At 44.3% G+C, this 14,483-nt stretch overlaps 1 protein-coding gene across 2 annotated transcripts in view; it reads left to right on the forward strand.

The window, feature by feature from the left end:
* The window catches only part of CDRT4 (CMT1A duplicated region transcript 4), a 31,807-nt gene extending 20,313 nt beyond the window's left edge, over nt 1-11,494 (forward strand). For both annotated transcript variants that reach the window (XM_077892569.1, XM_077892568.1), the window contains 2 exons: nt 9,026-9,100; nt 10,975-11,494. In XM_077892569.1, coding sequence (XP_077748695.1) covers nt 9,026-9,100; nt 10,975-11,432 — 533 coding nt within the window. In that variant the 3' untranslated portion in view covers nt 11,433-11,494. The remainder of the gene's footprint in view (nt 1-9,025; nt 9,101-10,974) is intronic.
* Nucleotides 11,495-14,483: the final 2,989 nt, after the last annotated feature.

Raw genomic sequence — 14,483 nt, forward strand, 5'->3', positions numbered from 1 at the left:
GGGAAAAAGAATAGAGGTGGGAAGACATATTTGAGGAACAGAGCCTGAATTTGGGGCGTGAGAGGGAAGGAGTTGAGTTTCTACTTTGAGTGTCAGGAAGGATGATGATGTGATCGACAGAAGCAGGGCATGGAGCTGGAGGAGATGTTTGTGGAAGTATGGGTCAGGAAAAGACACTGACTTGGGTTTCAAATAGATTTAAATTTGATAAAAAGTCAAAACACTTAGAGAAATTTGTTTAATATGCTGCTGGAAATGAGAACCTATTCTCAGAAGACAGGTAGGTCCCAGGAACATGTTTAGGTTAACTATCAAGGTCCTAGTGATACCGAAGAGGTAGAGTGATATGGTTTTGGGAAGTGATTTTGACCACATTCAGTGGAAAATGATTAATAATTCAGGATGACAATATAATAACTTATAATGGGACATATACCTGAGTAATTTGATATGTCAATTTTCAGAAGATTGCTGAGTAAACAAGAGCAAAAGGGACCACTTTTGTCAACCTCCAAAACCAGTGAGGCCCCCCTCTTCTATTCAGTCACTTCTCAGAGAACAAATATGGGCCTTCCCAGGTCCACAGCACCCTCCTTTGGTGCACTGCTGGAGGAAACTTGTAAACTTTGGAAAGATCTTTTTCATACTTCCTTGCTTTCTCACTAGAAAGGATGATCACAATTTGACAATTTCTTGATGACTCAGGTACCTTATCAAGAGCATATATGATTTCATTTGGGAGCAATAATGCTCGAGTGGTCTCACTACAGCAGGCGGGTGGAGTGGGGAATTGGAATTGATGGCTCCTTCATTAAATGGCTCATGCTCATTGCATTTTTGTGGGGAATTGGTTTGCTTTTTGAGGTTTTTTGGTTCCCTCAGCAGTCACTCAGTGCTTTGACAATTGGCTGGAATGCTTTTTACCTCCTTGTTTGGAGATAGTTGTTGAGTGGCTTTCACATGGCTCCCATGCCTTGAGCTCAAGGCACCATATCTTGAAAATTTAGAGTATCTTTCATTGATCTCATTGCTGCCTCCTCACTAACACACACAGTCTTAAAGCATTGCAGCAAGCAGACTGTTTTTGGGGGGCAATATCCCTGTGCATAGCTGGTCTTGTCCTCAGAGAGCTGATACTTTTAAAACTTCTCTCATGGGATCCCTGGGTGGCGCAGCGGTTTGGCGCCTGCCTTTGGCCCAGGGCGCGATCCTGGAGACCCGGGATCGAATCCCACATCGGGCTCCCTGCATGGAGCCTGCTTCTCCCTCTGCCTGTGTCTCTGCCTCTCTCTCTCTCTCTCTCTCTGTGTGTGACTATCACGAATAAATAAATAAAATCTTAAAAAAAAAAATAAAAAAATAAAACTTCTCTCATGACCCTTCAGACTGGGGTGGCAGTGGGAGAGGTTTTAGCTACAGTTCTCCTGCCTGCAGTTTGCCTCATGTTGGCACTGGGAGCCATCGCTCACAGATTTTGTATTAGTTTCCAACCTTATCACTATGGGTTTTGCTCCAATGAATGATAGACCTTGGTAGGACCCCTAGAGACCATGGCCACAAATATCCTAGTTGCACTTTGTCCATGAAGACAGGGGAGCAGGGAGGAGACTAATACCTCTCCAGGTTGAGAGGGGAGTGGCTTTGGCAGTACTGAGATCTTTGGGAGACTAAACACCAGCAGCCGACATTTCCTGAGTACCTTGCTATATTCAGGTTTATAAACAACAGAAGGGCACCAATGAATTCTCCATTTTAAAAGACACTGCCATCACTTACAGTGGCTAAAATTGGAACACTTTAAAATTCCCCAATGCAGGCATGATTCATAATAGTTCATTCACTTGATAGATTACTAAGCAGCCTCTAAAATAACCATCAGGAATCTCTAAGAACACGAGAAAATACAATCTAATGTCAGGGCAAAAATGATGGATTCAGAAGGATGTGTACAGTTTTTGGCCATAACCATGTAAACAAAGAACAAGAGCACACAAATAAATGTTGTTTGATGGTTATGGGATTTTAAGATTAAAAAACAATGTTTTCCAAGCTTTCTATAATGCTGATGTAGAATTTCTATTATGAGGCTACATGCAAATGAATACAGCAAAATGCAACTGGCCATTATTGACATGATACATGCCTTGAATTGCTTTTCTAGGAAAGGTGATGATTTGTTTTGATTCCTCCCTGTATGCTAGTGCACGAGGGGACTGGCCACGTGCAGGAAGGAGTATGGGACTATGCTAATGACATAGGGCTGTCTTGGCACAGCATTGAAATTAGCCTCCTTCACCTCACCTTCCATTTGTAATAGTGCTGAGTATCCATCTTCAAAGCTTTCATTCCTCTCCTCTTTCCTAGATGTCACTTCTTCTATTTTGTTCATTTCCATTTCATAAGTTGTCTTAGGTAGGACTAAAGTTGTTGCTGAGTATGAACGAGGAGATCCAGGACAAAGTATTGTCAAACTCTTAGTTTTCAGGAGGATGATTTGTTTGGATTGCGGTTCAGGTGGGGACAAACTCATCCCAGACATTTGAGAATTGTGATTTAATCATAATTGGGAGTTTTCTGGGTCCCGAGAGTTGGATGCACCATGCGATGTGTGAATTTTCTCACATTCTGGCATAGGCTGGGGTAACTGTGTGATACTGAGACTTGCTGTCAATGGGACTGATGGAATAATTGAATCCTATAGATTTGCTTTGGTGCTTTGCTTTTAGGCCAAGTTGCAAATGCAAATCCCCTTCTTCAAAACAAACACTTGCCTGGATTCGTAGTGCTCTGAACATTTCAAAAGGGGGTGGTCTGGCCCATTGATTGAGGCCAGTCCTGGGAAATGCCGGCCTGTTTCCCCCATGTGTTCTCTAGGTTTACAATGTCTCATTGTTCCAGTGAAGCAGGACTTCCTTTTTCTGATTGATTAAACACTGTGGGGCCACACATTTTCATAGTCCCATTGCTCATGAGCCAGCTGTCAGGCAGAGAGGGTCTCGGAGCAACAAATTCCTGAAAGCCTTTCAGTTTTGATTTCCTGAATCTGAAATTATAACACTATTTCTTGCTGCTTGTTTTTTCCACATATTTCCAACCTGTCTAGCCTATCCATGTACAAGTGTCCCCAAAATGTCCATTGAAAGGAAAAGGTTGAAAAGCTCTCCTCTTGATTATGACTGTTTGGCTTGTTCCAGAAATTTGATGTTAAAATTTGGAACTTGATCTAAAGATAATATGACTGTATGAGCTTTGTGTCTAATGGGTCTGCATATTACATCTTAAAAATGGAAATTTTAATATTTATGACTGAATAGACCTTGGGTAAATATAAGATTCAGATCTGTAGCTCTAGCTGATTGGTATACAAAGCCCAATGCTGCTTCCCATAGCGGATTTGTAAAGTGCTCATTTAGCAGACTCAATGCTATAGTTCAGATGCAGAAAGGATCCCATTTGGAAACAGCCTCTATGATCTGCATACTGGAAGAAGAATGTGGGCCTTGAGCATGTCACTCCCATTAGCCCTGCAACACTGAGGCTAGCATTGAAACCATGCTTGTCCATCATTTCCCTTGTCTTTCAAGACTCAGCACAAATTCTTCTTGAATCTGTTTCTTGACATCCCTTGCCACCCAGGCTGAGCTAGGAATCTTGTGGTCTGTCTTCTTCAAGGTGCTGTGAGTTCCTTGAACCAAGGCTGTGCCTCATTCTGCTTTGTGTCTTTCATACCCACTGCAATACCTGGTACGTGAAGATGCTCAGTAACCATCTGCAGGATGGCTGCTGGGACTTGCTCTGGCCTATGCACAGGGACTTCTCTGCTTTTTTTCTCTTGACAATGAAGATAACATGGATTATTCATTTTGATTTGTTATTGGCACAGAAAACAAATCTACCCTGTGAGCCTTTGACATTGAGGAGGATAGAGACTCCAAAGCAAGAGGTGAATGTGGAGCATTCACAAGGTGAATGTATGTAGAGTATAGAAATGTTTTCAAGAAGCAATGTATGCCCTTCCCACCACCAAAAATGCTGAATCAGTAATGCCAGGTCTGTGTTAGAAGATGGGTAATTCTTTTCTTTTTTTCTTAAGATTTTATTTATTTATTTGATAGAAAGACAGAGATGGCAACAGAGAGCATGAATGAGGAGGAGAGGGAGAAGCAGGCTCCCACTGAGTAGGGAGGATCCCAGGACCCTGAGATTGTGACCTGAGCTGACGGCAACCACTTAACTGACTGAGCCACCCGGGTGCCCCAAAGATGGGCAATTCTGATTAGACTCCCACCTACCCACCCCAGATGAAGTTAGATAGTTGCTTCCCTTAGAGAGAGGGATTGTCTGTGTTAGAACATGCTGACAATGACCAACTATGCTGCCCATCGTGTGCATCTTAACAGAGAGCAATAATGGGCTTGTTTCTCCTCTCCTTGGAGTAGAGTGTATGTGTTTGGGGAGATGAGATTGGGAAGGTGGCCAGCACATTGTTGCATAAGGAGAGAGGAAGATCACTTGCTCCTCCCCACTCACTCTCCTCTGTCTTAACAGTTCTAGGATTCCCCACATTCCCCAGGATCAGTGTCTCTAAAGACACATCAAACAATTATCTTGTGTGTATCCCCCTAGAGCCCAACAAGTAGAGATGAGGCTATGATAAGAGTTTCCATAGGTTCCCAGGATGGGCAAGGTAAAGAGGTGGAAAGAGTCATGAAGAGAGAGGGCTAATGGGAAGCCTGTTGGATGTGCGCTGTATTTCCCTAGAATGCTGGGGGTCAGAGCATGCATTCGGCCTGTAAGGGAGGAGGCTCTATGTGTCTCCCAGGCAGGGCACTTGGGATGGACGTCAGCACATCAACCACACACTGCACCAAGTTGATTTATGCCCAGGAACATTTCTGCTGATTTTAGAGATAAACCTTCCAAGATGCTAATAGCCTAAGTAGCAGCTTCCTCTCCAGCCAAAATAAATGAAGAGTAGCCAGAGGGCAGAAAAGGAAACAGAGGGCAGGGGAGGATATGCGAGGCTGTGGGGAGGAGGGGGATAACAGGCAGAGGGTGAAACAAAACTCAGCATCAGTTTCCTGTTTGAGAAATTGTTCTCCTTCTGGGGCCAGCCAATACTCCTAGGTATGGCTCAAGGAGAAGAGTGGGAGATGAGATGCAAGCAAGACAAGATGCCTGCAGATTGGAGCAGGGGAGAGACGAAAGAGGCTGAAGAGAGGAAAATGGGTCTAGTTTCCAAGTGGAGCACAAGGCCCTTATGTTGGTTTATTCTTTTTGGTATGGGCACTTTCTTGGGACCAAGCCTCTGACGCTGATTTCAGAGGAAGTGAGTCATCGAAGATCCGGCTATACCTTGAGCAAGTTCATCCTTCCATCGTCTTATGTCATCACTGTCTCTGCTGCTCAGAGTTCCAAAACAAGGCTGCAGAAGGACATTGCTTTAGAATCCACACAAATGTTTTCCTGGTTACTGGGTCCATGACTTGCTCTACCCAATGAATGAGTGGATGGACATAGGGATGATGCCCTGGTCAAGTGAGATGAGGGGATACTGAATAGCAATCTCCCTTTGGAGGGTTACAGAGCAAGGTAACATATTAGAGTCTCTGAGAAGTGCTGCACTAAAGGAATTTGTTTAACAGACTATTTCTCAAACTTCCCTGACTAAGGGCAGGCCTGCTGTATTTATATTGCTCAACAACATGGATTATGTGAATGGTGCCCCCCTGGATTTAACAATCTATGTGGCCTTATAGGGTGTAAGGGTGACTCTTACACCTTACAGGGTGACCCTCGACATGGACAATCCCCTCCTCCCTTTAAGTAATACCAATTAACATCTTGAGAGGTTCTTGTATTCTCTGGGACACGGTTTAGGAAACACTGGATTAAGATAATGTTTTGCCCATCATGAGTGTGCAAATGACATTACTTCCACAGCGTTAGTGGGCTAAAAAGTCTGAGTGGGGTTGACTTGTGTCAATGCACTCATCCATCAGTTTTGCCTGGAATCCACAAAATCCCTTTGCAAGATGGTTTCCTGAGATAAGGATGCAGCTTGTGGCTACAGAGGGTGAGATTAGCTTTGCATGAGAACACCATCCAGAGCCAGTTTTCTTAGCTCAGTGTTTAAAGGCTCTGGCTGTCCTTTGATCTAAGTAAATTCTGATTTTGGCAGGTGGTAGTGGAAATGTACTATAGTCCTTTTAAATGTTTAAAGGCCACTGGCATTCAGTACTATGAATATATTTATACATATCTATTCAAGAATCCTTCAATGAAAGTACGTCTTGAAACTGCAGAAGGCCTGAATGATCCCCCGAACCTATTTCTTATTTCTAAGTAGTGAACACTCTGTAAATCTTCCGTGATTTTTGATTGGGTTCCTAGAACAGTGGTTCCCAAAACTTGCTGCACATTAGAACCAAGCTTTTTGATTCTGATGGCTGTATTCCATCCCATTCCAAGTAAATCACAGTGCTGCAGGTGGAGCCAGCATATGAATTTTTAAAAGATCCCTGGTAATTCCAATGTGCAGCAAAGTTGGAGGACTGCCAGTTTAGAAGCACTTTCATTTCTGGACAGTTTATTCTAACGGCCATACCTCTGTGAGAGAAACAGGGCAAAGATTCATCTTCATCTCCCAAGTGAGATAATGGAGGTCCTAAGAGGTTAGGGAACATGATCAACGTCACAAATTTGTGTCAGATTCCAGGTACGTGTCATTCCTTTGATTTTATTTAGGCCAAGGCCAGCATATCAGATGAGATTCTGGAAATGGTGGGACAAGAGATTGGTGGGAGGAGCTGGGCTTGAAAATCCAGTGTATTGAACATAGGCCTTTGTGCCTGTAGGAGAAACAAGAAACCCACTTCAATCTTATGCCTCCAGCCCCTCCCATCAATGCTGTTTCTGTCTGTAGACTGCTGCTCTGCATTTCATTTATAGGGAGACAAAATGGAACCTTTGTGCCAGAGTTGAAGGAAATTATAAAAGCCCACAGCTTGTCTTCAGACTTAATGTCAACTATTTGTCTCCTTTATTTTCAAACAAACAAGTCCTCCCCATGAGTTCTGAGGCGGTCTCAAACATTCCCTGCCTTGGGTTTGTAGTTCCCTGGTTCCTGCATCAGCAGGTATGGCAAAAACTTGCCATTCCATAGAATTGTTGATCATCCATAGAAGGCTGTGGGGTCCAGTGAGATATGGTGAGATATGGAAATGTTGGGCTACACAAATGCACGCTGGCACTGAAACAAATAATTTGCTAAGACCTGAGCCTCTTTGAGGCTTCAAGCTTTATTAACTAGAAACTTAGAAGCAAGAATGAATGGCATTATCCAAAATTACCCAAATATCATGAATTCAAAACATTATCCCATCATCCAGCATGAATGGATTAATCCTATTGTACATATGGAGAGAGGTACAAACACATTTTTAACAGTTCTACAGATATGGGGGATAAGCCAAGAATCTCTTCCATTGGAGGTGAACCGGCATGGGATGACATCCTCTACATTACTGGAGACTTGGGATGGGTGGCTTGTAATTCTGAGATCTATGGTAGGTCTCAGAAGGAGAAAAGGAACTTTCTTTTTTTGTTGTTTATTATTACCTGAAGCTATAGGTTAGAGGTCTATGTGAACATCATTTCTTCTCTAACTTCAGAAAAATGATACTGTGAATTCTCCTAAAAATGTGTTGTGAAAGCTTACCTCTCAGATGGAACAGTAGGGACTCCATAAGGCCCGGATCTAAATAGGCTTGACAAAAAGTAGAATTTTTTTTTTAAAGAGTATGAATAAATGTCTAGGGTGCTATCCTTTGTTAGGTGTGTTATAATAAAATGCTGACACTGGTGATAACTTAATTTAGAAACACAGTAGGATTTAAGGTTGACCTTGTCAGTAACATATTTGCATACCACAATGGTTCCTGGGTTAGGAGGTAAAAAAGGAGATGGAAAACCTGGGAATTTGCTTATCTCAGGGGAGTGTTTCACATCTGAACAAGTCAACCCTTGCAGATGTTGCAGCAGAAAGAAACATGTAGAGTCATTATTCAGTCTAAACCAGCACTACTCAGTGTGTGGTCCCCAGACCAGCAGCCTCTCCTGGGAGCTTCCTGAAAGTGCAAATTCTTTGGTCCCCAAAGCAGATCTACTGAATCAGAATCGCAGGAGGGTGGGTCACCGAGTGTCTGTGCTTTTACAAGCTCCCCAGGCAATGGTAGTGTTCACTCAAGTTTGAGAAGCCCTGCTTGCGACTGGTGGTTCTCATGGTGTGGTCTCCTGACTCAGCCCCAGCATCACCTGGGAACTTGTTAAAAACCATCTGAGACTTTTTTCACTGGACATTGGCAGGGGGTGGTAGAAATGCTCCATGACATTTCAAATGTTCCAGGGCCACAGAAATAGCCCGTTCCGAACACACAAAATGATGAGTTCTTGGCTAAAAACTCTCAGATGCGCATTTTCCAGTCTTAGAACTGGAAAGGAATTACAGAGGTCTCTAGGACCTGTTTCTTGTCAGTAGGAGTTAATTATAAAAACTTACACATTGTCAGCATTTCCCTCCCCACCTCTGATTGAACATGGATTGTTGAATCAGGAACTCTAGAGGCAGGGCTCAGCACTCTGTTTTAACAAGTCCTCTGGGCTGATGCACCTGCCAGTCTCAGAACCATTGGAACACAGTTCCCATTAAACTGTCTACACACATGGCCATGTAGAGCACTGAGAGTTTTCTATTTTATCCTGTTCTTGGGGCCTGTGCATTGACTCTTGACAGCTGCCCATTGCTGCCACTCCTCCTCTCCCCAGTGGCAGTGGAGAAGTGTAGCCAGGATATAGAAACTTGGCCCAGTCCATGACCATGGTTGGACCCTGGCAGAGTAGATGACATTTACTGTGACCTCTTGTGCTGAGCCCACCTTGCATCTCCCCAGTTCCATGGATGGTGCATCCTCTTCTCTCAGGTCACTCTGTGGTAGCCCTGGCTAACAAGTGTATTTTCCCCAAGGTATTTGGACCTTCGGTATGAAGAACTCTTTAGTGATGGAGGTGATTGATGCAAGAAAGATGAAGACAGAGGAAGGTAGGGATTGGGGCCTTAGCAGTGGGAGCTCCTGCTGCTAGCTGAGAGCTAAAGCTAAAGATCTGGGGTGGGAAGACATAGAGGTAGGGCTTGAGGTGGCCACTCTTGTTACACAGGTAGAGTATGTAGCATGCCCTGGAGAGGAAGGAGGGCTGCCCCCTATTTTGCTCCAGTTGAGTATAGTTTCGCCCTATACAAGCAAATGCCTTAACCTGCAAGATCTTTGCATTTTTTTAAAAAAGACTTTAAGTAATCTCTATACCGAACGTGGGGCTCGAACTCACAACCCTGAGACCAGTAGTTGTATGCTCTACTGACCAAGCCAGCCCAGTGCCCCCAGATCTTTGCATTTTGCATTTACTTTGAGGAGACAAAAATGAACCATTGGGTCTGCACTTGGAAGCTTTAATGCATTTTTTTTAGGGAGAGGTGATGTCACACATCTTGCCTTCCTCAGGCAGAATGATACACAACTCTTGCAGGGAGATGAAGCCCTTCACAACACGTTCTCTACTGACAGATCTGTCCCTAGATGAGTTTCAGCTCCTGAATGTCAATGAGGCAGCCTGGGAATAACTATATGATCTGCATTTTCTCTGATTATCCCAAGTGATGGTGTTTTTCACTGAATTTAGGTTGGAGATGGCAAGAGCAACCTTTTAACTTTCTTGTCTCTCAACCCCCTATTAAAATGATCAAAGTATGCACCATTTGAGAAAACAGGGAATGTAGCACCAGTGGGAGAGACATCATGAGGCATTTCTGCTTGATGGAGTGAAGTTGCAAAAGGAAGAGGGAGGGACTGACCTGCCCATGATTTGGTATCTATAAAGGAACAGGCTGCTTGGCAAACTCATGAATAGAATTTTCTAGTAAAGCCTCCTTAACCCAAATACCCAAAAACTTCTGGCCAGCACTATAGTGAAAAGCTAAGGATTTCTGAGCCTGTTAGATTTGAGTTCAAATCCACTGTTTGCTAGTTATGCAAGCTAGTCAGCCTTGGTCTCATCCTCGGCTAACTGGAGGATAACACCCATTGAAAGGTATAACAGGGATTAAATGAAACAATCCAGGCAAGGAGACATGGCCAAAATGTTCATAGTTACCATTTACTGACTATTACATGCCAGGTACTGTGCTAACAGCTTCACATAACTTATTTCCTTTACCCCACAAAGGCTCTATGAAGTTGATCTTATTCTCACCATGATTTTACACACAAGGCGACTAAGGTTTAGAAAGGCTAAGGGGCTTCTCCAGATTCACAGTGATTATGCAAATATAGAAAGAATTTGGACTCAACCAGTCTAATTGCAAAGCCCAAGCTTTCAGGCCCTAAGCTGAACTGCTCCAAGCTTTATTTAATCCTTACCATTGCCTCATGGTAACCATTTTGTTGGTGAAAAAAAAATAGAAGTTCAGAATCTAAATAATTTGATGTTATACAAAGATCTGAAGCCAAGCCTGCTGGACTCCCAAGTTCCCCACCCTTTACTGCCATGCTGTTCTTTAATTGATGCATACCATGAAATGTCATTCTGTCTTCCATCTTTTTTTTTTTTTTTTTAAGATTTTACTTATTTATTCATGAGAATCACACAGTTTCAGAGGCAGAGAAACAGGCAGAGGGAGTCCGATGTGGGATTCGATCCTGGGACTCCAGGATCATGTCCTGAGCCAAAGGCAGATGCTCAACCACTGAGTCACCCAGGTGTCCCTGTCTCCCGTCTTTGGATTCAATTTTTCCCCCACTGAAAACACGGGGTATAAGGCCAATTATGCGAGAGGGGGAAAATTCAAAATGTGGTTCTTTGAAGAACTGAATGATTGTATGCAAGTGCCTCTAAATCATGTATATTTCTATTTTCTGGTAGAACTCACAGAAAACATTGGGCTTCCCCTGAATATGCTTGAAAAACACAGCCCTTGGCCAGCCTATGTCACATATATGTCTCCAATGGTGAAAAGACTCATTGAGAAAAGCAAAGCTAGAGACCTGGAATGCAAGCAAGCACTTGAGGAAAGCCAACGGACATCCCGGCAGAGCAAGCCTTCCAGCATCACACACCTGAAAAGGAGAAAGTCATCTAAGTCCTCTGGAAATATGGTGTTGAAGGACACGAGGTCAGAGGCCATGTTATCGATGTGGAGCTCGTACTCTGTACCGACTGTGGGTCCTACTGTTATCCCGGAGCCAGTGTGCCTTCATACGGATTCCAGAGAAAATCCCACTGCAAACTATAACAAGATCATCTTCCCTCGAAAACCTATGATGAGGATGCTTCCGTACAGCTCCCTTCTAGCCAGCAAGGAAAAACATTCAAATATCTAGCAGGGAGTCCCTGCTGTCATCCCCCCAAGATTGTACAGCAATTAAGCTCCATTTGCCACAAATTTCACTATGTCCTTTAAATGTGAACTTATCTCTGCTTGTGCACAAGTTGGCTGAGATAAACCAGATCTGAATGTGGGTCGTGGGTGGGTGGGCGGGCACGTGCCCTCGAGCATCACAGTCAGATAGGGCTGGGAAGCCCCACGCTCTACTTCCTGCCATAGATGCCTGGAACCTGAAGGTGAATTAGTCCCAGTCCAGGCAGGGCACAGAAATCACACCAGTTATAATGCCAGAGATAATCTGATGTAAAGAATTACTAACCAGGTAACGGAAAAGGCGGGAAGAGAACACAAGGGTATTTGTGGAAGTAGCCACCTGCAGGAGGCAGGTTTCCTGAGGCTGGGGGAACAAAGGGAACATATTGAACTCATGAAAAGTTAGGCATTTGGAGAAGGGGCATGTGGGCTGAATCTCAGATTTCTGAAGCGGAGGAGACAGGGATGCTTCTCAACTGGTACTGGTGTCGCTGAGCTTGGAAGAAAGTTCCAGAGGGGTTGGTACCTTAGTCTCTGAGGAGGGGAAGCTGTTTGGCTTAGGTTGGTTCTGTGATTGTTAAGAAAACCAAAAAGTGGACTCCAATGCTTCTGGAAGAAACTGACACTGCCCAAGTGAACAAGAAGCGTTGCCAGTGGAGACAGACAGGGACAGGAAGCCCACAGAGGTAAACAGGAAGCAAACTAGGAGAGAATTCCTTCCTCCTCTTCCAGTCTCACAGGTTCCCCCACCCTGGACCCACGACGGGCAGAGCCTATCAGAGACGAAAGCAGGAATGTGGTTTGGGGAATCCCAAATCCCAGCATCTCAACATAGGATAAAAGGATACACTTGAAGCCAAGAGAGCATCAGCTTCAGAACTCTAGCATGGTGGTGTGCTGGGTGATTCCACCTTGCTCCACCTGGCACCTGAGCTTGGTATTGAGATGTTTTTTTCCTTGGTAGGTTTACAAAGTAGCAGTGAGGGTGTGAGTGTCCCCTGGCTGAGAAGTAGAGGATTTTCTCCCCTGTACTAGTTAAAGACTTGCCTTGTGGAGTAGAGTTGGCAGGGGAGAAGTTGCTGGCTAGACCCCAGCTGTTATTTGTCAGACCACACTTAGCATTGGTCGTGCTCTGGGCAGTTCCCAATTGGCCCCAAAGCAAGCGATGTTAAACTTAGTCTCAGGGCGGACAGACTTTGTCTTTAGAGGCAAAGGGATTCTGGTTATGATAGGGAGACCTAGCTGATCTCACAATTGGGGTTTATCTAGAGAGCAATGCAAGGCTTCGTTGGCAGCTTTTCTTTTCTTTGACCTCACCTGAATTTCTGTGTTTCCATTCATGAAGCGGTTAAGAGCCATTGTGCTTCCCCTCATGGAGATGTAGAGGATGTGGTGGGCAAGTTGATATAGATGCCATTGGAAGAAGTCAGATCTGCCCTCCACGTGTATTGTCACCATATGGGAGTCTTGCAGAAACTTTGGCACTCACGTTTGGTGCTGTGAGTAGTGTTGGGCCAGCCACATAAATTAGGAGCTCCGGACCTATTCCTGGATTGTCAGCTTTTGGCCAGAATGAATTCTTGCAAAAATATAGGTGGCCTCCAGTGAATCTGAGTGACTGCATTTTGCATCCGTGGATCATTTATAGACACAGAGGCAGGTGAGAAATTCCTCCAACAAGAATTTTTATCTCTTCTAGCCTTTTATGGAAGTTTATAGCCATGGAGTAGATTTGGGAATGGATTTGTCTATTCTGGGAGCACCAGCGATGTCTCTGAGGTTCTCATGAACAAAGCTAGTCCCACCAAATGTCTAACATTGCGTGTTAGAATTTATAGAGATTTGGGATTATTTCTTCCAACCCTTCTGAGGGTGGAGTAGTTCTGGTCAGGTTTTTTTTTTTTTTTTTTTTTTTTGAGTTTTCTAGGTGTTTAATAGTTTTTACAAAAGAATCTGTATACTCTCTAAAGTGATTGCTTTATAGGTAACATTGTTTAGATTAAGTTAATTCTCAGCCTATTATAACAACACGAGCATGAGTGGAAGGACGTTATTAACACCTTATGTTGTGATGAAGGTTGCTTGTATCTGGGACTATAGTCCAGACATGCTGCCTCCTAAGATAGTTTTAAGAAAGAAAAAGTTTAATTATTTTTTGAATTAGGGGGCACTGCTTGAGCCCAAGCTGGGGTTCACAGCCCAGCCACTATGGGGATCTGGCCAGCCATGACTAACCTTTGCATGAGCACCGAGGGGGCTGCAGGGAAAAAGCAGTTGAACAAGACCAGCTGGACCCAGTATTGAAGCCTCAGTCATTGGGGGAGGGAGGATGATCCTCAGTAATCCATGGTGCTTACATTTATCTTCTGCTCCAGACCTCCCTGAGCGTGATGGAGGTGGGGACCAGTGAGTCAAACTCCTAAAAGGCTCTTTTCCTAAAACCCTAGAAAGCCCTGGAGTATGTACAGAAAGGGGGAGGAGAGCTTCTCGATTTCACAACACAGCAGCATGCAGGGTCCCACTCACTGTCCTGGGTCTGGCAGAGGCCAGTGGAGGCTTGGTGGCACCAGCTTTGTTCATAAGAACCTGAGAGAGATCCCCGAGGCTCCCAGAACAGGCACATAGCCCTTCTGGGGGCTGTACTCTGACCCAAGCAGGTAGGGGCATGGAATGGAATAGGGATTCTTCCTAATGTAACCTCATCCTTGGCCAGTCCCAGCTGGAGCGGTCTGGGCTATCCCCGGGTCCTCTGAACATGTTGAACTTCCATCTCTAAGAGGGGACTAGTTTTCTCTGATGTTCCACAGCCTCTTCTAATTTCTCTCCTTGGCATCTGGAATTTTCTGTTTGGCAGGAGAGTTGCTTCACTTAGTCTGTCTGCTGTAGTAGGTTTATGAAGCACCAGAATCTGTATTTTGCTGGCCCTTCTGCGTTGCTCTGTAACCAAGGCCTCATTCCGACACATACCGAGTAGCTGTTTTTGAACAAATTCTTTGGCTCCTGCGCACAATAT

This window comes from Canis aureus, chromosome 3, assembly GCF_053574225.1.
Source record: "Canis aureus isolate CA01 chromosome 3, VMU_Caureus_v.1.0, whole genome shotgun sequence".
NCBI classification, from domain to species: Eukaryota; Metazoa; Chordata; class Mammalia; order Carnivora; family Canidae; genus Canis; species Canis aureus.